General features: G+C 46.1%; 1 protein-coding gene across 6 annotated transcripts in view; it reads right to left on the reverse strand.

Moving 5' to 3' along the window:
• UNC79 (unc-79 homolog, NALCN channel complex subunit) overlaps positions 1 to 25,884 on the reverse strand; it is a 155,604-nt gene that overhangs the window by 95,614 nt on the left and 34,106 nt on the right. For 5 of the 6 annotated variants that reach the window (XM_035106977.2, XM_035106968.2, XM_035106960.2 and 2 more), the window contains exons 4-10: positions 22,082 to 22,252; positions 12,254 to 12,346; positions 9,447 to 9,502; positions 7,329 to 7,458; positions 5,467 to 5,531; positions 3,346 to 3,434; positions 1,018 to 1,058 (exon numbers count right to left, since the gene is read on the reverse strand). In XM_035106977.2, coding sequence (XP_034962868.2) covers positions 1,018 to 1,058; positions 3,346 to 3,434; positions 5,467 to 5,531; positions 7,329 to 7,458; positions 9,447 to 9,502; positions 12,254 to 12,346; positions 22,082 to 22,252 — 645 coding nt within the window. Of the gene's footprint in view, positions 1 to 1,017; positions 1,059 to 3,345; positions 3,435 to 5,466; positions 5,532 to 7,328; positions 7,459 to 9,446; positions 9,503 to 12,253; positions 13,952 to 19,766; positions 20,324 to 22,081; positions 22,253 to 25,884 lie in introns of those variants that run through there. The other variant, XM_060272168.1, reaches the window with a different exon arrangement.

Consider the following 25,884-nt stretch of genomic DNA (forward strand, 5'->3'; position numbering starts at 1 on the left):
CCCCCACTTTTTTTCCAGTAGTCTGGATACAATGAAACAAGTCAGAGCATCCTTGCCAATCTTCCTTAGGCAAATGCAGTGAGAGTGAGATAGTTTTCTTCAAAGCCACTACTACTTGCATTTTGCCCTATCCATTGTATGTTAAATTAACTCTTTGTCTCAAAATGTATAACTGGTTTTAGTGTGCACCTTGAATCTTGCTGCTGACTGCTTACAACACATCGCATGTTTTATGTCAAGCTCTACTTTTAACTTGTATTGCTCAATCTCATACAGCGGTGCAGGGATGGGGAATTTGAGGACCTTCAGATGTTGCAGGACTGAAGCAGGAATGTAAGAAGGCAGCAGTTTCCATTCCAGCCCAGCGGCGGCAAGCCGGGGCAGGGCACGCTGCGCGGAACCTCCACGGAGTCAGCAAACCCCACATTGCCGTTTTGGGCAGCACGGTCACCCGCCTCAGTGATGACACCCGGGGCGGCCAACACCCAGCACTCACCCCTTCCTACGCCCGGAGGCGGAGCTAGCTGCTCCGGCACCCGGAGCGGCTCACATGCTGTGCACCCGGGGGCGGGGCTGATCATATTTGCTTGACTGGTTTCCATTTCGGAAACTGAACTGCTTCTATTTCTGCTTCCTTCCCCACTTTTGTCTGGATTCTCTGGCATCTTTAATTACAACTCTGATCATTCCTGAACTTATGTCAGCTCAAACCATTTGACCATCTAGTCCAGTATTGCCTGCTCTGACTGGCAGCAGCTCTCCGGGGTCTCAAACAGAGGGTCTTCCCCATCACCTGCTGCCTGGTTTTTTTAAAAAAAAAAACCTGGAGGTGCCAGGGATTTGAACTCAGGGCCTCCTGCATGCATGCCACATTCTCTACCCACAAGCTATGATACAGGGGCTTGGTTTGAATGACCTTTGAGCACCCTTAGAATCCCACAATTCTATGATTCTATAAAAACACCCATATCACGGTATTGCCATTAGTACTTGCTATCCAACTTTAAATGGTCTTACCTTGTGGTAAAAGAACATCAATCAACCATTCACTGTGATCCCTTAAAAGGAAAGGAAAGAATCAGAGTCGTTTATGATGTGTTTCCCCTACCACCACCAAAATAAAATAAAATAAAATAAAATAAAATAAAATAAAATAAAATAAAATAAAATATGAAACAGCCATTTTTAAACTGCGCAGACTGGGCTCCTCCTGATTATGGATAGTATCTATCTCTGTAATTTTTACTTCTGAACTGGACTACTTTGTCACATTGCATTTATCATAAGCACATTACCGCTGTACTGATGTCAGGTCTGCTACGTTCTACTCATTTTTTGCAGCTTATATAGAAGATTCTCAATTAGATGAAGAGATACAGAGCACCTTCGACTATCCTCAGATGGCCACGGGTGTGATCCCAACATAAAAAGAGAACAAACAGCTCTACCATCTAAATCGTTTGTTCCTGCTTAAAAGCCAGGCCTCCTAGCAAATTTAATTATTTTCGCTTCAGGTTTAAATCAAAGATGACTTCAACACCAAGATGACTTCTATAAAATTAAATTACCTTTTTCCCCTTCTGCAAATGGCCTCGCTGTGATGCCAAGGCCGCTATAAAGCAGCAGGCAAAAATAAGAAGTGCACCTTCTGCTCTAATTTTTTTTAGTAAATGTGCATTTCTTTGCCCTAAATTTTTATTATTATTGGACTCTGAAACTAAGGCAAAATGCTATTAAAGTGGTGAAGCCGTGGTGTATTTTAAAATGTGCTTCTCTAAACCCCAACCTGCCAAACTGAATGGCAACCACTGTTACGATTTTATTGCACTATAAAAAGGCTCCCTTCTAAATGTCTCGCGGAAGGAAAAAACAACGCCTTGTTGAGATGCAAAGTCATGTTATCCCTTCCCTGTAATAACTGATGCATGGAGAAGAAATACATGATTTTGTGCCCCCAAGTTTATAACCTAATCCTATGCAGCCAAGGTTGGGTGGTAGATAGATTACTGTGATGCACTCTGTGTGGGGCTGCCCTTGAGGTTGGTCCAGAAGGTGCAGTTAGTGTGAAATGCAGTACCTTGAATGCTCACTGGGGCCAGCATGTTACACCGCTGCTCAAGGAATTGCACTGGCTGCCAACTGACTACCAGGTTTCAAGGTGCTAGTTCTGGTGTATAATGTCTTATACAGCTTGGGACTAGGATACCTGAAATATTTTCTCACCCCCTTTCTCACTGCACTCTAAAGATGAGGGCCTCCCACAGGTACAGGGGAACCTCGGTTTTTTAGCGTCTCGGAAGCCAAACATTTTGGAACCCGGACACCGAAAACCCGGAAGTGATTGCTTCCGTTTTTGAACGCGCCTCAGAAGTTGAACGGCTCCCGAGGCACGTTTCTCAATTTTCACCATTGAAATTGCCGACGGCCCTTTGCGCCTCGGTTGTCGAACGTTTCAGAAGTCAAGCGGTCTTCCGGAACGGATTACATTCGACAACCGGGGTTCTACTGTACTATCCTATCAGGAGGTCTCCTCTGTACAATATCGGAATTGGGCATTCAGTGTCATGGCACCTACACACAGATCCCGTAATATATTTAATAAATAAATGAAATGTAAGGTTTAGATGTGAGGAGGCCCTATCAGACCCCCTCGGAGCCAAGCTAGATGTGTTGTCCTGCACACAACTTTTTAGGGCTTGATTTAGATTGGGACCCTGGGGTGCAGGTAAGTTTTTTAAAAACAAAAACAAAAATCCTCTCTGCCCCTGCTGCGGTCTCATTTTCAGATCTCACGCCTCCGGGGGGGGGGGGTGTTTCAAAAGGCAGAGGGGAAATTGTCCCCCCAAGCTACAAAATCAGAAGTGACCTGAGCAATTTCTTGTGGATATAGGTTTCCATCAGAACAATTTGCTTTTCCCAGATTGCCGTCACTCATCCTGAACCAAAAATCATTCCTTGCAACATCTGGCGAATCCTTTTTCTTCCTCTCCAAAGTAAACTGGGCTGTTTTGCAATCAGGAGACAGCAACTTCTGGCAAGAGTGGAAATGCCTCCAAAAAAAAAATCATTTCTTGTGATGCCACACAGACTTGGGTGTCTAATAAAACAGACCGGATTGGTTTACCATGCTCAATCATCAAATAACATTTGCACTTACTTGCAAACGTGCCTTGATTTATTCTGATTTCTAGAAGTTTCAGTACTTAACCATTCAGCTTAAAAGAAAGCTGTGTGGCTTTTGACTTAATTCGGGTTCCAAAGTTTTTGCATAGCTTTTTAGGATAGAGGTTTCTTAAGTTCAGCACGATTCTTTTGGTTTGGTCGGCCTCTCTTAAGTCTACCCACCCTGCAATCCTCTGGCTGCATTCTTCACAAAGGTAGAGAGGGGGTGGTTTATCACCCAAAGCCACAGACAAGGAAGGATCTATGCACATCTGAAACACACAGGAAGGACAGAATCAGTTTCTCTCCAGAAATGTGCTCTAGTCAGTGAACACAAATCCCCTGCATGTGACCAAAAAACCCAAACACCTCATTGCTTCCCCTGACAAAAGGGAATCTGTGTTCATGAGCCTCAAGCCTCTCTCAAGCATTCTTACCAGCTTTCTTTGTGCTTAGATATGGGAAAGGCTCATCAATCAAGATGGCACAGGTGAGCTGAATGTTTTGTTTGGGATATTGACGTTGCAGCGAAAGAAGATAGAATATCATCATTGCTAATGGGCTTTGGTTTAGAAGAACGTATGAATGTTTGCAGAGCTCTCTATGGAGAAAAGTCAGTTGCAAACTAAAGCAGAGCTTCTGCACAAACAAGATTTGGGATGGACAAGGCTAGAAAAGGCTGTTAAACTACAATATTAAGAGACAACAGGATCCGCTTGTCTTCTGAAATGTGGAAGCAACTTACTGGATGGAAAGGAGCATTAGAGTCATTCAGGGTCATTGTTAACCCCTGATATGTAACTGCTCAGGAATCACAGGATATGCCATGATATCAACATAGGAAATGGGTGGTACTACTCATGGGTGGGGGAGCTAAACACAGGGACATCAGTTTGGGTGGTCTCCCTGAGTCTTCTGTAATGTTCTGTACGTTCTGCTCTAATTGTCACGAGGTCATACATTCCGCTCTGCTCAAATGCTATCGTATCCACTCAGAGCTATCTGACAACTAGGACCAAACAAATTTTTACTCCTAACATGCATCAAGTGACCATGTACTAGGCACAGGGGGAAATGTTCATTGAAACCACAGCGCATGGAGAGAGGAGGGTTGACTCTTTCCTTCCCAGCTGCGATGATCCTGACAAAAATCCCCTTCCCAGTGCAGCAAATGACATGGTCAGCGGGAACCCCACTGCAGCATGGAGGGCACTCTTTGTTGGCATCACAGATGCCAAAGGGAGGATTAAACTTTCCCTCCCCATGCACTGCAGTTCTGATGAAAATCCCCCCCCCCTGGTTTGCATTAATTTTCTTATTTAAAAAAATTCCATTACAGTGGAACTTCAGGTTGTGGATGTAATCCGTGACGGAGGCACGTCCGCAACCCGCAGCATTCGTAACCTGCAGCGCTGCATCTGCACAAGCGCATGATGCGATTTGGTGCTTCTGAACATGCACAAAGCACGATTTAGTGCTTCTGCACATACGCAAGCGGCGAAACCCCGAAGCAACCCTTTCTGGTACTTCCGGGTTTCCCGCGGTACGCAACCTGAAAACGCGTAACCTGAAGCGTCTGTAACCCGAGGTACATGCACACTGACAACGTCCTCGGCATAATAAGTAGTTTAACCCTTCATCCTGAGCTATTTGAGGAATGAAGATGCTACCCAGGAACACCAAACCCAAACTAGGGAGAATAGTGGTTTTTACCAGTATTCTGCTGTCAAAAGTTTTAACTACCCTGCACAGAATGCAATGTACTGTTTAGGTTTACAGTTGCCCAGCACTCCAGTCCTGCAGCTGAAGGATGGTAACAGTGGCTCAAAGACAGATAGCATCTGTTCCAACAGGCAGGGCTATCTTATATAGGACGAGGGGCCAATTTGGGACCACCTTTCCTTGGTCACACTTTGCTCCTGGCACGCTAAGGCCTCTGGTTGTATAAAGTGTATACAATCCAGGTAGTCCAATGTACAAGGGGCATGGGAGGCAATGTGTCTCTTCGAGGGGAGGCAACTTGTCTCTGGGTGCAGAATTATAGCAGGGTTAAGAAGAAATCCCCGTTCCAGGGGCAAACTAGAGAAAAGTTTCTAACCAATTGAACGGTAGGGATACAGGGGTTGCTGTAGGGTTTGGTTACACTTGGCAGTGCCATGGTTTGAATAGAAGGTATTTTGGAGATGCGGCCATCCCTTCATTTGTTCACTCTTAATGACAGATAACCCCACTATTCCAGCAACTGTTGGGACATCCTTAGCCCCTCAATGGGCACAGTCTAAGGGGTGCATAAGTGTCCATTACCTTCACTGCTGGCTTGTTAATAGCATTATGGCATTCAATGTGCTGACAGTGTATGGGATTCCATGCTGAAAAACAAAACCATCACTGATGAACACACATAAGTTTATTGATGAGCTAAATATGGGTCAGATACAATGCTGAGAGACCATTTCTACCAGCTGTACTCATTTCAGGTGGTGAGATTTTGTTTCAGGCTCAGGTTGAGATACTGAACACCAGCAAAGTTTAGAATTATTTTTACTCTCCAGTTCTGATGTCAGCTCTGGCAACTATGGATCCAGGTTCAATGATCAACACATCCATTTAAGTGCTAACAGGGTGCCTGCAGGAAAGAATTCTGCCTGGGAACCTAGAGAGGCATTAAGTACACTGAACTCGATGAGCATCTCCCTCTATTCTAAGTCTTGTTTATAATTCTGCATATACAGTAAAATATATATCTACAGCTGGTTCGCACATTCATAGTCATCATTTGGCTTCTACAGCGTGTGCTTGCTTGCTTGCTTGCTTGCTTGCTTGCTTGCATGGAGGAATGGGCCCTTGCAGAGTTAAGACACAACTGGCTGTGTTCACAAGTCACAATAATGTGCAGTAATGAATTGCAATGAACTTTGGGCTCACCTGCTTCTATCTCCTCTCTCTTCCTCTTGCATAGCCACTAGAAGGGCCCTGGAAGCTTTTGCTTCCACTTCTGCTTAACCATGGTTTGTTGCATTCCTGGACAAACAAACTGGTTTATAGTTAGTTTAAAGAAGGCTTCCTCAACCTCGGCCGTCCAGATGTTTTTGGCCTACAACTCCCATGATGCCTAGCTAGCAGGACCAGTGGTCAGGGTTGATGGGAATTGTAGTCTCAAAACATCTGGAAGGCCGAGGTTGAGGAGGCCTGGTTTAAAGCAAGTTAGCTCCAAGCCATGGTTTCTGAGGCTGGCTTGTTTAAACTAACCATAGTTCTAGCTCAGGACCATTGTGGTTGAACAAGAGCAGAAGCAGAAGCTTCTGAACTGCTCCTCCCATCAAAAAGTGATGGAGAGGATCACACAAGCCTGAAGCTCACCTGCAGCTCATTCTAGCTTGTACGTGACTTGTGAATGTGGCCATAGTATAAAAATGAGAACCCACAATAAGTCTATCTGCTATGGCACAACCCTTCTCAGCTTCACAATTTGAGTGGTTGGCATGTATACTAGCATGCTGAAAGCTAGTTCCGTTATCAGACTTTCCCCTCCCAATCTCCATGCTTCAGTTGAGCTGTTCCCCTTTTTAAAGAAATGTTTAAAAGAATAGTACATGTGAACTGCCCCTACATGAGAACAAAGAGAGAGTGCAGAAGCGGTGCAGAGAACCCAAGAAAGCCATTTCCCTTCCCCTCCTGGAATCCAAACAAGTTACAGAAAAGGTATCAAGGGGGGAATTCACACAGTGGCAGATTGACAGGTGTCATGCCTGACCTACTGCGCAACTCAGCAATTTCATTATAGAATCATAGAATTCAAAGGTGCCCAATGGATCACCTCATCCAGCCCTCTGCACTGAAAGAGAACCTCCTAAGTCTAAAGTATATCTGAGAGATATCTGAAAAAACACGGAAGTGCTCCTTCCAATGTTGAACTCTTTTTCTAGTCAAGAAACAGTCGCCTACTTTACTTTTTAAATTATCAGGAACACGTTGACCCAGAAACACCTTGCTGCATGTAAGCATTTACTACAAAGTTCTGTGAACACACTGCATTATGCACAATAGTTAGAAGTGAATGTGTCGATTCGGGGGTGGGAACCATCCATCTCTTTAGCATCCACGACAATACTGTGTTAGGCTTCAGCATCCAGCTCTAAGATACAGGTGGGCTGCGCATCACTTACCTGTATACTGCAGTCCTCGGTATTCGCTTATTGCCCCAGGTGGTTTTAAGTTGGGCCAGTAGTGGAAAAGCATTTGTACAGCCGGTGGTTTTACTTGAGAAGGACCATACGCTATTACATAGAGCAAGTCCTAAAAGAGAAAGAGGGCTGTAGGTTGAATTTCAGAAGGTGTCACAGGGGCAGAATGCAGAAAACAGTGTGCATTTTGGTGCACCTTTGAAGGCCTGCATTTTGGCTGCAATCCTATACCCGCTCACTTGAGCTCAGTGGCTAAAAACTGAAGAATCCCCTTCCTGTTGACATCCACAGAATTTCCTTCTCTACTTGCTCTGAAGTAGGTTCAAAAGCTTTGTTTTTGTTTTGTTTTTAGCCATCATGAAAATTCATGCATATTTTTGTGTTTGTTTTCCCTACTATATGCATTTTTGCAAGCCATTTTCTGATATGTAATGGATTTTTGCACATTTATGTGCACCCTTTTTGCTGATATATGTGTTTTGCATACATTTAGGGTGGGGGACTGCATCGCAAAATTCAGAGAAGTCAAAACTTTCAAAAGGATAGTTGAGATTTGGTCTGCATTTTGTTTCCTCCTGTGTGAATTAGGTAGATCCACATTAAATGAGAGCTGAACATCACTAATTGCAAGCCACTTTTTAATTGAAAACAGGGCTGCTGAAGATTGAACAATAATAATATAGTAATAATAATTTATTATTTGCACCCCGCCCAACTGGCTGAGTCTCCCCAGCCATTCTGGGCAGCTCCCAATCGAGTATTAAAACAATGCAGCATTAAATATTAAAAACTTCCCTAAACAAACGAGAAAAAAAGCCAATCAGGTGTAGTAGAGCAATCCAAGTTAAAGGAAACATCCAGGCAGGGCTGGCTCAAGGCATTTTGCTGCCTGAGGCAGAAGAGCACCTACTCCCCTCTGCACAGACAACAGAGGTGCATCCTATATTGTATTTATTCCATTTAATTATTACTCAATTTTCAGAGCCAAGCTCCCATGAAACAATTCAGGCTTCATACGCACCATACACTTAAAGCACATTACTCCCCATACCAATTAAAACTGGAAACTGTAGTTTACCCCCCAACAAGGCTACAATTTCCAGCACCCTTTTAAAAAAACCTACAGTTCCCATTTTTCTTTGGTCACATGCTTTCAATGTATGCAGCCAGAAAGAGAAATAAAACAACAGAACTTCAGAAAGCATATGAAGCACCAAACAGACACAGACAAACAGATGCATAAGGTGATGAATTAGATCACCAGCATCGTTCTCTTTAAGAAAAGGCAAGTTATCCATGACTGGCTAAGTTATTTAGGCACTGCAGGAAGAAAATTCTGCAAGTTCCCCTCCCCTTCTCTGGCAGTAGAAATGCAAAATTAAATAGCAATAAATTTACTGCCCCTCTCATGAGACCAAAAATCATCTTCCTGAGTCAGTTTTCTCACTCTGCCTAATGGTAGGGCCAGTTCTGAATCCAGGCCTCCAGAAGCCACAAAAATTGGACCCAGCAATGACCAACTATGTTGCTGTAAAGGCCAGAAAGCCAAGCTTCCTACCCCATACTCTGGGTTCTAGAGCAGGGTTTCCCAAACATGGATCTTCAGCTGTTTGGGGACTACAGTTCCCATCACCCCTGACCACTGGTCCTGCTAGCTAGGGATGGTGGGAGTTGTGGTCCAAAAACAGCTGGAGAACCAAGTTTGGGAAACCCTGCTCTAGACAATGTTGCTGGCTCCTAAATTTTGCAAACCACAAAACAAAGCAACATTCTAGCCCTCTATGAGTTTGTGTTGTTTTGAACTAATTGGATTTAAAGAAACAAAAAGACTGAATTGATGCTAATTCCACCCCACCCAGTGCTATCTCCCCCAGTGGCCTAAGTCACTTCTGAAAACATACCATGAAGAAGGATTCCACCTAGGATGCCCGGGGGGGGGGCGTGGAATGCACAAATTCATATTGCAATGCTGTCCTTCAGGAAATGGATCGGACATGTACATTTTTCCAACTGATTTGGTCATTTACTAGGATTTCAATGTTAAAACAGGGCATTGTTCATTCTGTTCTATTTGTAAAACATATTTGGTCCCACACTTACTTTCCATACTTCTTGTTTGTACTTCATAAGGCATTCCAGTAACTGGCAATGGTACACTGGAAGAAAAAAGCAGACTCCTTGAAATACAAAATGAAGGAAGGAACTAAAGTCCTTTGTAGCATGCTAGTTGGCTTAATTTATAGCTACCACTTCAAAGCCTGCGTAGCAAATGGGTAGCAATAGCTGTTTCTAAGTCTGGTTATCGTCCATGGAATCGTCCAATTCCCTGCACTGCAGGAATCACAACTGAAGAATCCCTGACAAATGGCCATCCAACTTCTGTTTAAAAACCTCTGTTGAAAGAGAGCCCCCACCACATTCCAATGAGCATCCCTTACATGGATTCAGGAAGTCAATTTAAACATTCATCAAGCTCACATGATACAGTCCTCATCAGCCTGAATCAGAACCCACATGGGATAATGCATGTGTGAATGTCTCAGCATACTGGGTTAGATCCCATGTCTCAGCATACTGGGTTAGATCCAGACTTGGTCATGCTTAGCGCTGACCCACTCAAATGGGTTTTACCGTAGCTGTTTCCTTGACTGCTTTATGTGAACACTGCTTTGAAAACAACTGAGGAAATGTGTAAGGAAAGAAAGTCTGCAGCGCAGGTATTCTATAACTCATAAGCTTAGTAAAAGATGTATATGATACCTTACATTCTTTATTATAATTTGTTCCATTTTTTATACATCACAATCATATAAGATATATTGTTTGTCTATTTATTTTGATGCCACTATTGACCTCCCAGAAGGAGCCTGGGGTGGCAAACTCTGAAGTGGTAAAACAATACAATGAAAATAAAGTGAAAAGGTATTTTAAAATATCTTAAAATGTCTATGCTGTGTACAGACTGCTAAATTTAAAGTTGATACACATAACCCAGCCAAAATTACAACCAATAGGTAACAGAAAGCAGTATGTTCACCTAAGTTCATACAACATGGGTAACCTTCAAGAGAAGATTTGTTGAGTCCCATAATCTCAGGAGCGCCACACTGATGGACTTCATCTGATTGATGAAGACATGATGTAATCACAAACCCATCACATGTGCCTCAGTTGCAGATTATAAAAATCAGATGGAAGTACAAAAGTTGAGACAGTCCTTTAAATACACTGGCCCCAAGTGGTTTTGGGCTTTAAACATTGGCAAGAACATTTTGAACTTGGCTCAGTAACAAATTGGCAGCCAGAGCTTGGACACCCACACCTGACTCAGATGTTGTGGAGTTCTAATATCTGCTCCCAGTGACTTCATATAGATGTTAAATAAATTAGGGTTGCCATACATCCGGGATGACGGACTTAGCGTCCAGGGGAAATTTGGAAAATCGGCCAAATGTCTGGACTTTTGAAGTTTTCCCAACAATTTTTTCTGCCTGGATTTTGGGGCCAAAGAGAATTCCCCCAGTGTTCCTCTTTGGATGCAGACATGTAGGTAGGACTGGAACCGTTGTAAAACAGTGCCCTAAGTTCAGCTAGTTAAAGCTATGGTTTTCCCAGTAGTGATGTATGGAAGGCTGATCGCCGAAGAATTTATGCTTTTGAATTATGGTGCTGGAGGAGACTCTTGAGAGTCCCATGGACTTCTAGAAGATCAAACCTATCCATTCTTAAGGAAATCAGCCCTGAGTGCTCCCTGGAAGGACAGATCGTGAAGCTGAGGCTCCAATACTTTGGCCACCTCATGAGAAGAGAAGAATCCTTGGATGCTGGAAAAGATTGAGGGCACTAGGAGAAGGGGACGACAGAGGACAAGATGGTTGGACAGTCTTCTCGAAGCTACGAACATGAGTTTGACCAAACTGCGGGAGGCAGTGGAGGACAGGAGTGCCTGGCGTGCTATGGTCCATGGGGTCACGAAGAGTCGGACACGACTAAACAACTAAACAACAACAACAAGTTCAGCTAAGTCTGAATCCAACCCATCTTAAAACAAAAACCTTAAGAATGGGGTATTAGGGAGCTTGGCCAACTCATTTTCTAAATATTTTGAAACTTCTTTTGAAGGATCTGGTGCTAGTCATCTTTTTAAGAACAGCAGTGCCGTAGTAGGTGTGACACAAGGAAAAAGTCAACAGGTGAAGCCCATGCATGAATGCATAGTGTATCTACGCCACAAGAGAGATAGGTTCACCTGCTGTTTTTTGCTTGGTACAGTCTGGAAAAAAGGTGGCAGATATACCTCACACAGAATAACTGAATATATTTACCAGATCCAGCATGGCTGTTCCTATCTTTCTAATTGCAATCAACTTATGAGACTGTAGGAGGCATAATTTGCTCTTCTATAAGGAGGCTTCATTAGGAAACCTACCAAGGTGCAGGATATGAAGCAATCAACACATTTGTCTCTAAATTTAATGTGGAACTTCAGTGTTCCTTAATTATCACTAAGGCAGTTGTGGGGTTTTGTTTAGTTTTTTAAAAACAAAAAAAATCTGATGCTGTTTCATTTTCTGGTGTTAAAATAGAACTCATAGAACTGGTTCGAAGTCTCTAACACTGGGATCCAAATGTACTTTTGCAACACTATGAAATTAATTATCACCAAAATAGCTGCTTCCGGCACTAGACTCAGACATTCTCATGGGGCTGTTTTCTGTTCTTTTGCAAAAGAAGGACACAGTAAGAAGGATTAAGAACTGGTTGAGAAGCAATTCATGTAGTGTTAGCTTTCCAGTAGCTCTGCTAAAAAAAAACATTTTTCACCGTTTCTATGTTTTAAACATTATGTGATTTATGTCCAGGAAGACTGACAGGTGAACAAACAGTCAGAAAAAACCAATACATACCAGGGTTGGATGTATACTGCATTGCGATCATTAGCATTGAAGATGCAGAAAGATTAACATGAGCAGGTACTCCTTCTCTTCTTGAGGAGCCCACTTCAAAGAAAACAAACAAGGTATTAGTAGCGAGCAATGCAAATTTGCCTGTTATTCTAAGCAATTCATCCAAATGTCGAATTTCTAACTACTCAGTTAAACTGACACTTTACTGCATTACCCAATACATCTTACTGCAGTATTCTAGAGCTCTTGTTCTCTGCATAGTTTGGATAGTCAAAGACTCCTCCCTGACTCACATTTGCCTGGTTTGCACATAACACTAAGCCAATTATCACGTCATGAGAACAAGCAATCATGCAGATCTGTCCACCTAAATGAAACTTGCTACAAATGAACGTTGGGGGATTTAGGGCCAACAAAAGGAATCACAGAATCATAGAGTTGGAAGGGACCCCAAGGGTCATCTCATCCAATTCCCTGCAATGCAGGAATCTCAGCTAAAGCATCCATGACAAATGGCCATCCAACCTCTGCTTTGAAACCTCCAAGAAAGGAGTGTCCACAACCCCCCTGAGGGAGACCATTTCACTGTCGAACAGCTCTGTCAGAAAGTTCTTCCATATCTTTAGTTGGAATCTCCTTTCTTGTAACATGAAGCCATTGGTTCATGTCCTACCCTCCAGAGCAGAAGAAAAGAAGCTTGCTCCACCTTCCAAATGACAGCCCTTGAGATATTTGAAGATGACTATCATATAGGATTGCAGCTGTCATGAGCTGTACAACTTCCTGCATCATCACCACAGCAGCTGAACACTTGGCAACAACGTTCATTGAAATTCATTTGGAATAACCAAAAAAAGCAAGATTAAAAGCAAAAAAGAATAAAGGATGATGATAAGGAAAGACGCTTCAGATTCCAAACTTAACTTTGTTGTATATTACAAATTGTATTAACTGGTTAGCAGATCAGACATTAGAATAAGGTTCAGATATTTCAAAACTGGAGCAAAATATTATGGGCATCCCACTACATAAATCACTTTAGAGTAATAAAAAGCTTTGCTAAAGATCTGGGATCGATATAAAAGATCACTACATCTAAGCCCATCCCTACTGGAATCGTTAGCAGACAGGATAAAAGGAAGCAAGAGGATGGATTTTCAAATGTGGAATAACAATAACTTATTTAGGTTTAAAGATAATGTGACTCAGGAATCAATGATTTCAGAAAGTAGCTGCAGTGCAGAAATTTCCAGCCTTTTTGAATATTTTCAGATAAGATCTTCAGTGCAGGGGTGTCTTGGAGAGCAAGTGCAGTCAAGAGAGCTTCTGGAATGTGAAACACTAATTGTAAAAAAGCAATAGCATTTGGATATTAATTGAGCAGCCACCAGTCTTTCGCTTCTGGGGCTCATCTCCATAAAATGCAAAATAAACTGGAACTTGCCTTTTCCAAGAATTGTGTGCTGGAGAGGCTTTGGTGATGTGGCCATAGAAAGCAGTTCTACATACCAAAGGAGGAGGGGACTCAGCAAATAAGCTATTCTAATCATGAGCAGCTCATGATTTTATATATGCTAAAACGGCATTGTATCTCAGATAGCATTCTTCTCCTGAAGAAGTCAGATTCCACACATACTCTCAAACTGACCCAGAAAATGGTTGTGATGTATTCTGCTTGTAAAAATTAAGACTGTAACCCTATTGTGAGGGACAGGGGATATCGCGAAGTCCCTCCCCTCCTGAGTTCAAGCCCATCCCCGAGCACAGGGGAAAGCAGAGAGAGTTCCGATTCCAATGGGGAAGCAGGAAGTCGTGTCCGAGGCTCAGGCAAGGTAGAGGAGCCAGGGTCCCAGGTGGGACAGGAAGGGGCGAATAAGGGGGGGAGACCCATCCCCAACTCCGGAATTACGCAGAAAGAGGAGGGGAAAGAGGATGGGTCTGCCAAAGCTTTTGTGTTGGAGAAAGACGCGCCAAAAGCCATTCGGAGGTTCTGGAACCGACTGACCACATCACTCCGTGTAAATAGCAATGACTTCAGCACTGTAAATACGCAGCACCAATAAAAGAATAAAATGCAGAGCTGCGTAGCGTCGTTACTCTGAAGTAGCCCACTCCGGCCACTGTGACAGCAACCTCCGAATCCTTTTTTGGGCTACTTTGGAGTTGCAGGGATGAGCGTGTCAGAGGCGGAGAGATGGCGGCAGATCGCGGAGCAAGCCCAGCAAGAACTGCAGCAGCTGTCGCTGCAGGCGCAGGGGGAATTGAAGGCAGCTAAAGAAGAGACTAAGAAGGTCCAGGATGACCGGCTACAACTTGCGGAACAGGTGAGAGCGCTACAGGAAAGAGAGCAGGAATTAAGGGCGGTGGCGGTAGACCTCCAAAACAAGCTGGATGCAGAGAAAAACAAGGCGGGAGGGGCACCCCAAGTCCAAGTGCTGCCAGGAAGGAGAGCCGGGACCCTAGTAAGCAAGTTCAATGGAGACCCGAGGGAATATCAGGGCTTTGAGACTGAGATTGTGTATGCTCTTGAGCTGCACCACGATGAGTTCCCTGATGATGAGCACAGGGTAGCGTTTATTGTGGAGCACCTTACCGGGGCAGCCAGGGAGTGGCTAAGACCGTTAATCGCAACAAAGAATCCTTGCATGAAGAATGTCAAACTATTTCTAGAAGGTTTGAAAACGATGTATTCGTCCGATAGTCATATGGACCAGACTAAGGAGGAACTTCATAACTTACGCCAAGGAAATATGACAGTTCGCGCGTATTGGGCGAAATTCACCATGCTGGTGCACAGATTGGGGTGGGAACTGGAGTCACCCCCAATGCAAGCGGCGTTCTACTTGGGGTTGCATGAGGAGGTGAAGGATGAGCTCTCGAGAGGTCCAAAGCCCAGTAATATGGATCAGCTGAGCAAAGCGGCTCTGGCGGTGGGGGTGAGACAGGAATCCCGGTGGAGCGACAAGCAAGCAACGCGCGCAAAGCGGGCTTGGTTCCCACGGTCGCAGGAGAAGCCACTCCCCCAACAACCCTTTCAAGCCACGCCTGGGGCCAGCCAGGACCAGGAACCCATGCAGATTGATAGCGCGCGCGCGGGGGCTTTTCAAACCCCAGCGGCGCCAAGAAGCAAGGAGGGAAGGGGTGGGAATTGCTTTCTCTGCAACTCCCCCCAGCATCTCGTCAGAGACTGCCCACATCGCAGGGAGTGGCAAGGAAAGGCGGGAACGGTTGTGCCCTCCCCCACTGACGCAGCACCACAGCAGGGAAACGGGAAAGCCTGGCTGCAGGAGACAAGGGGCAGCAGCCAGGCACAGTCAGCAGACAACAGCCCCAGCCCACCCACCCGCACAGAGAGGAGCAGAGCCAGCCCACCCCTCCCAGAGCAGGAGTGGTTCTAGAAGTGACGCTCACGCTCCCAAATGGCTATCCCCTGACGGTCCTCGCCCTAATTGACAGTGGGGCGTCAGCCAACTTCTTCTCGAGAAACTTTGCAGAAGAGCACCAGATCCAGCTTCTGCAGCTGGATTTTCCTCTGCACGTGGCAACCATTGACGGCAGAGAGCTGCTGGGAGGGGCCATCACTCATCAAACCCCCCCCCCATGAAAATGACGGTGGGAAGGCACTCAGAGACGCTGGCATTCAACGTCACCACCATCTCAGACCCCCCCATTGTTTTGGGCATGAGCTGGCTGGCGCGCCACGACCCCTCCATCAGTTGGCACCAGAGGTGCATCACTTTTGGATCGGACTTTTGCCTGGAACATTGCATGCAGCACCAACCAGGGGAGGGGCCTCCGATAGCCACGGTGGCCACCATGCACGTCAAAGGGGGTGAGGCGATACCCAAGCCGTACTGGGACCTGCAGGAGGTCTTCAGCGAAGCGGAGTCCGACCACCTACCCCCACACAGGCCTTTTGACTGCCAGATCAACCTGGTGCCAGGGGCAACTATACCCCCAGCCAAGCTGTACGCCATGTCAGACCAGGAACTGGAGGATCTGCGCGCTTTCATCGACAAGAACCTCAAGCGGGGGTTCATCAGAGAAAGCAAGGCAGCAGGGGGCAGCCCAGTCTTCTGGGTGGACAAGAAAGACACGCAACAGCGCCGTCTTGTGGTGGATTTTAGACGGCTGAATTCAGTGACAGAGCCAGTGGCTTTCCCCATGCCCAGAGTGGATGATCTCCTGACAGCGGCACGCAGGGGCAAGATTTTCACCAAGCTAGACCTGAGGGGGGCGTACAACTTGATCAGGATCCGGGAAGGCGATGAATGGAAAACCACGATGTTCACGCCTCTGGGCTCTTTTGAATATCTGGTGATGCCCTTCGGGTTGCAAGGGGGCTCAGCATGCTTCCAGGCCTTCATGCACCACGTCCTGGGGTCCCTCCTCTTCAGGAAATGCTTGGTCTTCCTGGATGACATCCTTATCTATTCCGATGACCCAGTGCAGCATGTGAAAGATGTCAGGGAGGTGTTGCAGCGCCTGAAGGAGAACCACCTGTATGTGAAGCTGGAGAAGTGCAAGTTTCACACCAAGGAGGTGGACTTCCTGGGCTACAAGCTGTCAGACAAGGGGCTGGCGATGGACAAGGACAAGGTGCAGGCCATCCTGGACTGGCACAGCCCCAGGACGCGCAAAGATGCCCAACGCCTACTAGGCTTCGCCAACTTCTACAGGAAGTTCAATCAAGAACTTCTCTCGCGTTACGGCTCCCATCACTGACTGCCTGAGAGGCAAGCAGAAGTTCAGGTGGACACCAGAGGCGCAAGCAGCGTTCGAAAGCCTCAAGAGGGTGTTCGCCTCAGACCAGAACCTGTTCCACGTGGTTCAGGACGCGCCCCTACGCGTGGAGACAGATGCTTCTGATAAAGCTGTGGGCGCCATTTTGTTGCAACTGGACGCCAACAGAGAGTGGAGACCCTGTGCCTTCTTCTCCAGGAAGTTGACCCAGCCAGAGCGAAACTACACGGTGTTTGATCGGGAACTTCTTGCGATCCACGCTGCGTTCCAGCACTGGAGACACTTCCTGGTGGGCGCCAAGCACCCCATCCAGGTGTGCACAGACCACAAGAACCTGGAGTTCTGGAGAACTGCCAGGGTGCTCAACCAGCGGCAGATACGGTGGGCAGAGTTCTTCTCGAACTTCAACTTCTCCATACACTACATCCCGGGAGAGCAGAATGTCAGGGCGGATGCCCTCTCCCGCAAGCCAGAGTACATGGAGGAGGAGGCGCCACCGGCACCCAGGCACATTTTCCCCCCGTCAGCATGGTCCTGCGGAGCAGCAGTGGTGAGCGAGGCGGAACTCACAGCACTGACGGCAGCGGATGAATTTGCCAACCGCATCTTCAGAGAACTGAGAGGGGGGGGAGCAGGCAAAAGACTTTGCAGAACGAAGGGGGCTGCTTTTCTACAAGGGGGCACTGTACCTGCCCACCACCCAGCTTAGACGTACGGTCCTCAAGCAGATGCACGACAACCCAACGGCGGGTCATTTTGGGAGGGACAAAACCGCTCACCTAGTCATGAGACACTTCTGGTGGCCAGGGGTGCGGGAAGATGTTCGAGACTATGTATGGGGCTGTGACACCTGCCAGCGGGCAAAGGTGGTCAGAGCAGCGCCACCGGGATTGCTGGAGCCCTTAGCCACGCCACACAGGCCGTGGGAAGTGGTGTCCATGGACTTCATCACAGATCTGCCTTCTTCCAGGGGCAAGACCGCAGTGTTGGTGGTGGTGGACCTCATGTCCAAAATGTGCCACTTCATACCGTGTGCCAGGGCGGTCTCTGCAGAAGAGACAGCCAAACTGTTTGTGGATCACGTATTCAGACTGCATGGATTACCTTTAAGGGTTATTTCGGATCGTGGCCGCCAATTTGTTTCCAGATTCTGGCGGCGGCTCATGAACCTCCTGCAGGTGGAGGTCAGCTTGTCGACGGCTAGACACCCGCAGACCAATGGACAGGCGGAGAGGGTCAACGCCATTCTGCAGCAGTACCTGAGATGCTACGTCAGCCAGCGGCAAACGGACTGGGTGGATCGCCTGCCACTGGCAGAATTTGCCTACAACAATGCGGTGCACGTCTCCACAGGGGTGTCGCCCTTTAAGGCCAATTACGGGCGCGACCTCAGATCTTTCCCAGAGAGGGAGGGGGAGGAGGAGGAGGAGGGCCCACAGGCTGAGGATTGGGCAGAGGAACTGGAGACGGTGCACCAGCAGCTCAGAGAACACTTGGAGAGAGCCAAGGAAGCGTACAAGAAGGGGGCAGATCGCCACAGGCGACTGGGGGAGGTCATTAGGGTGGGGGACAAAGTTTGGTTGTCCTCGGAGGGCCTTCCCATCAGAGGGAGGTGCAAAAAGCTGGCGCCCAGAAGGTTGGGCCCCTTCACGGTCACGCAACAGGTCAACCCGGTGGCATACAGGTTGGCACTGCCAGAGGACATGAGGGTGCACCCAGTGTTTCATAGATCGCTGCTGTCGCCGTACAGGGAAAGCAGCAGGCTCCGAGGCAGCGAACAAACCCCTGAGGGAGGGGGGGAGAGAGAAGGCAGGGAGCAACTCAATGAGGCCACGGCCATCCTGGACTCAAGGAGGGGGGTGGGGGGCCTGGAGTACCTCATGGCATGGGAGGATGCTCCACCGTCCCAGAATGAATGGGTCCCAGCCACTCAGATACAGGAGGAATTCCTGGTAGAAGAATTTCACGCCCTCTTTCCCCATAGACCCAAGCCCTGGCGCATGGAAAGGGAGGGGGAGGGGGAGGAAACACGGGAGAGCAGTTCACCATGGCGCTGGGAAGCGGAGTTTGAGGAACCAGAGGATGAGGTATGGGTGTCACCGAGATCCACCCAGTCAGAGGAAGGAGCAGATTGGCAGAACATTTTTACCCCTACCAGCTCTGACGCCACAGACTTTTTGGGATTCCCGTCCTCCCAGGCGGAAGGGGGGGGCTCGCAGGACTGGGGGGAGGTGTTCACACCAACGGGCTCGGAAGGCACTGAGTTCTTAGGCTTCCAGTCGTCACCGACACCTGTGGGGGACCTGGGGAGGGGTGAAGGAGAGCTTGGGAGGGGGGTGGATGTGAGGGACAGGGGATATCGTGAAGTCCCTCCCCTCCTGAGTTCAAGCCCATCCCCGAGCACAGGGGAAAGCAGAGAGAGTTCCGATTCCAATGGGGAAGCAGGAAGTCGTGTCCGAGGCTCAGGCAAGGTAGAGGAGCCAGGGTCCCAGGTGGGACAGGAAGGGGCGAATAAGGGGGGGAGACCCATCCCCCCAACTCCGGAATTACGCAGAAAGAGGAGGGGAAAGAGGATGGGTCTGCCAAAGCTTTTGTGTTGGAGAAAGACGCGCCAAAAGCCATTCGGAGGTTCTGGAACCGACTGACCACATCACTCCGTGTAAATAGCAATGACTTCAGCACTGTAAATACGCAGCACCAATAAAAGAATAAAATGCAGAGCTGCGTAGCGTCGTTACTCTGAAGTAGCCCACTCCGGCCACTGTGACACCTATACTTTGCTTTTCTGGAAGTTCTGGTTGTTTGTTTTTACTTCTGAGTAGACTTGAATACGATGGCACTGTGAAATTCTGAAATAGGCATGCTCCAATGGTATATTATTAAAAATACAAAACACATAAAGACATGAAAAGCAGAACTAAGAGAAAAGAAATAAAACAGATATTGTATTCAAAGATAAATATCAATCAAGATGCATATTATTATTATTATTATTATTATTATTATTATTATTATTATACAAATTACAGTCCTGGGAATAGGGTGGGTCCTGAAAACACAAGTCCCAGGTTCAATGGCCAGGGTAAATAGAGTTGTTTTAATCCACCAAACATAATACAAAGGTAGATGCATAGTGGACAGAGAAGAAAAATAAAATACCTCTTCCCATCATCTTAACATGCACAAGTTAATGCTGACTATTGTTTTTTGGCGAACTATTCCATAAGTAAGAGGAAAATGTAGACATGGAGCCAAGAGAGGGCAGAAGAATAGGGGTATTTTCCTATTCTTAGCACAATGATTCACTGGCAGATTGAAAAGCATTTATAAACTACTTAATATTCTATTCTCAATGCAATGTTGTATACAATATTTTAAAAGTTATTGAAACAAAAATACATCCTAAAACCAATAAGACAGCATTATGAAAACATACAATAGCATATAAAAGCAAATGAAACAAAAATTCGGGGGATTTAAGCACATAAAACACGGTCCAGTCTCATGGGTCAGGGAGTAGTTGCTGCTTCGTGTATGGCACAGGGAAGAGTATTCTGTAATACAGGGGCAACAACAGAAAAATGTCTGTTTTCAGGTCGCACACACACACCCCTAAGATTTTCTTTAGGGTGCAGTTCCACAAACAGAATTTCCTCAGAATACTGATGTAGTAAACAGAAAGTGAATTCTAATGCCTTTCCAGAGTTACCTTTTCTACACATTAACAGCAAATCAACACTGTTCTGAGTCTTAAAAATACTGGGTTGTATGTGAAATTTCAATGGGTTTACACTGAGTATGACTAACTTCAGACACAAACCATTGTATTTTATGAACCACCATGTGTCCTGGGTATGACAACCAGGGGTAGGGCCTTCTCTGTGATAGCCCCCTCAGAACTCTGACATGTTCCAAGATGATATTTTGGCACTTGTTAGGAAAATCACCCTTTCTGGATCAATTTATGGTGCCCTTGGGGTTACCATTCGTATTTTATTTATATTACTCTGATTTTACTCTGTCTGCTTTTATCATTTTAACTTGCAAACTGTCATCTAAGAGGTAGTGTATGGATATTTTTAAGATAGATAAATAAATAAAGGAAACCTTGGCATGAGAGGTGTTTTGCACCGATGAAGCTCCTGAATCAGTGACATATCCATAGGAAGGCCCATAACATTCAAGTCAGTAAGGAGCTCTTGACAGGCTTTGGTACAATGTTGTTGTTGTTTAGTTGTTTAGTCATGTCCGACTCTTCATCGGGCCTTCTCGGTAGTGGTGGAACGCCCTCCCATCAGATGTCAAAGAGAAAAACAGCTACCAGATTTTTAGAAGACATCTGAAGGCAGCCCTGTTCAGGGAGGCTTTTAATCTTTAATCGGTTATTTTATTCTTCTCTTGGAAACCGCCCAGAGTGGCTGGGGAAACCCAGCCAGATGGGCAGGGTATAAATAATAAATTATTATTATTATTATTATTATTATTATTATTATTATTATTATTCGTGACACCATGGACCAGAGCACACCAGGCACTCCTGTCTTCCACTGCCTCCCGCAGTTTGGTCAGACTTGTGTTGGTGGCTTCGAGAACACTGTCCAACCATCTCGTCCTCTGTCGCCCCCTTCTCCTTGTACAGTAGTATTTTTCAATTTCCCAAAGCCATCTTCCCACAGGCTTTGGCGCAGAATGCCACTTTATTTGCAAAATTGCAAGTTCCACCACTCACCTAACAAAGCCTGTCAGTGAAAGCCCTGCATAAGGGCTTCTGTTCCCTCAAACACACCATAAACCACCTAAAATTGGCTTGTGGGGGAATCAGGAGAACCCCTAAAAGAGGATGCGAGAGAAAGGGAAGAGGGATTGTTCCATCTGTCAGGCTGATACAAAACATTTGTAATAGCACAACATTGAATTCCACTGGGAGCACCGTGACTATAAAATCTATACTCAATATTTTTATGTAGGACAAGGAGACGCCTTGGGGTTGTTTCTACAGGCTGGCCAATCCTATACAGTACACTCACGTTGCTACGGGGAACGCCAACGTTTTTCCACCACCCTTTTCTTTCAGAATTCACTTACATATAGCCATGGGCAAGAACGAGGTGCTGAGATACTCGACGATGTCTTTGTGCAGGAAGGGCGGGAACGTGGCTAAGGTGGAGATCATGGTATACGGCAAAGTGCTCAAGATGTCGTCGTTGAGAAACGGGAGCAAGCACGTGGTTGTGTAAAAAATGGACTGCCCGAGATCTGCCAAGAGGAAGAGAAAACAGACAACAGTGAATACATGGCTACCATCAAAATGGGAGAAGGCGCCCTACGTATTATATCAGCCTTCCCACACCACCTGGTCCCCCTCCAAAGCATCTGCAGGGGTATCAGGTGGGGGGTAAGCTGCTTTATAGCCTTCTGTGATAGATCCAATCAAGGTCACTGATGAGCAAACGAGTCCTTCTGGGGCACAGGAAGAATTGAGAGGCAAGAGAGGGAGGGAGGGAGGGAGGTTTACAACAGAAATTAGAGGAAACTGTCTAGTCCTGTCAAAAGAATGCTTGACCCAACAGCTGTTCTGCCTGGGGCTGAACCACCCTTAGTGCTCATAAGCCTACTTTGGGTAGTGCCATTTGTCCAGCCCTTGGGTAGTACCTAGCAGTTGCTGATGGGATCCGGTAGAGTGAGGAGGGACTACAAGGAGCAGGAGATGAATGGAGGTCTGCCTCTGCTGCTAGACCATCAGCTTGAGGCCACCAAAAGCCAAACTGCACTGAAAATGCAGTATGGATGAGGGAGAAAGGAGAACGAAGGAAGGATGGAAGTGAGCGAGAGGAGGAAGGCACGGCCTGGTCCAACACATTTAGAAAAAGCAAAGAACCAGCTTCCTTGCCTCTTCAGCAAAAAGCCAAATACCAAGCCCAATTCATTAGGCACCAGTGATGACTGTTTGTTTGGATTTTAGGAAAACAGGAAGCTCCCTGTGAGTCAGGCCATTGGTCTGTCTAGTTCAATAGTGTTGACCCTGACTGGCAGCAACTCTGTGAGGTTTCAGATAGGGGTCTGCCCAGCCTTACCTGGAGGTGCCTGGGATTGAACTTGGGGTCTTCTGTATGCAAGGCAGATGATCTACCACTGAGCTATAGCACTCCAGGGTGCATAAAATATTCAAAGTTAAAAGCACTTCCAAGTTACATTGATTTCAACTGGACACTTAATGCAATTGAAACCAAACTAGGACTTGAAATGATCTCCTGTTAGCTGGATCGCTCCCGAACTTTAAGGCAAAATCAAAATACCGCTCCTTCTGCCAGAATTTCTGAATGAGAGCATCCCAAAGGGACTGTAACAATTGAACGTAACAGTTTTGCTGATTTACTCCAATGGTTTTTGTATTACCAGTGTCCTAAATAGAGAAGCACAGGACTGCAACTTCAGTATGCATAATCAAGGAATACAAAATCTACACTACAGCAGAAACACTTTTGACCAATGCTTTCCATCACAGAGTGATCTGTCGCAAAGCAAAAAGCTATTAAAAGATACGTCACTATATTTAACACACTGTATGTATTACTATAATTACAGCATTCTCTTGGCTACAATATCATTCCCCGCCCCACATGGTTGCTTGTCAAAGGTAGTATCTCTAAACATGGTGGTTCAATTGCTTTCCAGACTTCACGCAATGACAGTCAAAAGTGGGGTGCTCCAGGGCCCATTGTTGTTCAACTTTACTGTAAACAACTTGGATGAACCTATTAAGGGGATGCTTATCAAATTTGCAGATTACACCAACATGGAGTAGCAAAGGTGGCTGAGGAAAGAATCAGGATTTAAGATTACCTTAAAAGATTGGCGAACTGGGCTAAAACCAACAAAATGAATTTCAGTAGGGACAAATGTAAGGATCTCTGCTTAGGCAGGAAGAACCAGATGTACAAATATATGTTGGGGAAACTCTGGCTTGACAGTAATACATGTGAAAGCGATATAGGGCTCTTAGTAGACCACAAGCTTAATATGAGTCAACAATGTGATGCAGCAGCAAAAATACATCAATAGAAATATAGTGTCCAGATCAGGCATCCCCAAACTTCGGCCCTCCAGATGTTTTGGACTACAATTCCCATCTTCCCCGACCACTGGTCCTGTCAGCTAAGGATCATGGGAGTTGTAGGCCAAAACATCTGGAGGGCCGAAGTTTGGGGATGCCTGGTCCAGATCAAGAGAAGTAATAGTACTGCTCTATTCTGCCTTGGTTAGACCACACCTGGACTACAGTGTCCAATTCTGGGCACCACAATTTAAAAAGGATATCGACAAACTGGAATGAGTGCAGAGGAGGGTAACCAAAATTATCCAGAGTTTGGAAACCAAGCCTTATGAGGAGTGCTTAAAGGAGCTGGTTATGTTTAGCCTGATAAAGAGGAGACTGAGAGGAGACAGCCATCTTCTAATTATCTAATATCTAAAGGGCTGTCACATGGAAAGTGGAACCCAAACCAATGGCTTCAAGTTTGAGAAATGAGCTTTCGACTAAACTTCCAGAGGAGCTTTCTGACAGATACCTATTTCCTCAAGCAAATGCCTTTCTTAAGCCTCCTGTCTCTATAGCAGATGGCTTCTCCCAAGGAGAGTGCTGAAACTAGTCAAGAAAAAGGGAACACATACGCATCATGAATTTAAAGCACTTTTACATCCCCTTAAACAGCCATGGCTTCTCCCAAAGAATCCTGGGTAAATTTTGCCAAGGCAGCTGAGAATTACTTTCTCCTCACAGTGCTACAATTCCCTGAAAAGAGAGCTTGATTGCTAAACCACTGCGAGGACTGTAGCTCCTGGCCACTCAGCACCTTTAAGAAACTACAGTACCCAGGATTCTTTGGGAGAAGCTACAACTGGTTAAAGTGATATAATAGTGATTTATATGTATGCTGTGGGTGCAGCCTGTCTCTGAACACAAGGAGCTGTGCCAAACTGAGCCAAGGCCATTGGTCCACAGTATTGTCTACCCTGCCAGGTGGTTTATCTCCAATGCCTCAGGTGAGGGGTCTTTCCCAGGAGCTGCTACCTGGAGATCTTGAGGATTGAACCTGGGACCTTGAGCTTGCAAAGCATGTTCTCTGCCACTAAGGGTGAGGGAGTGCAGCTAAGGCATTTTAGGGGAAGCTGAGTGCTTACGCTCAGAACACAAGTTTCCAGTACCTAGACTGGTCCCTCCAAGCTTTGGACCTTCTCCTGTCCCACAGCTACCCTAGATCAGAAGATGTTAAAGCTGTGGGAGGCTTGACACTGGATATATACAGGAAATAAGGGCAAACAGCACCTTCTGGTTGAAAGTTAAGCATGGCAGAATTTGCAATGGAAGGGGGGCAAGAACGTCTATAAAAAGGGGGCTGCTTTGCGTGTTGATTCCCTGATAGCTGCAGTGTCAAGCGATGGCTTAGATGGCTGAGGAAGCCTTTGTAAATCCAACACCACAAGGAAAACACTTATGCCAGTGCAGACACAATGCTGCACAGCTGGGCCAATTTGTTTGTTCACAGCAGCGAGCCATCAAGCATAGAGAAGCCACTGGGCTGTTGTGTATATTTGTGAGAGAGAGAATGAACGAATCAGCCAGCCTAAAATGGCTGGCGGAATGGATGAGGAAAGCTTGGGGAAGGGCCATAGCTCATTGGGAAGAAAACCCATCTGCTTTGGATGCAGAAAGTCCCAGGTTCGATCTCTGTTGCCTCCGGTTAGGACTCCTGCCTGAAATCCAGGAAAGCTGCTGCCAGTTAGTGAAAGCAATACTGAGCTAGATGGATCAATGATTTGAACTCAGGATAAGGCAGTGTCCTGTGTGAGATTTTGGGTGAGTGGGAGTAGGTTAAGGCAAGACTGAC

The sequence above is a fragment of the Zootoca vivipara genome, chromosome 1, assembly GCF_963506605.1.
Source record: "Zootoca vivipara chromosome 1, rZooViv1.1, whole genome shotgun sequence".
Classification (NCBI taxonomy): domain Eukaryota; kingdom Metazoa; phylum Chordata; class Lepidosauria; order Squamata; family Lacertidae; genus Zootoca; species Zootoca vivipara.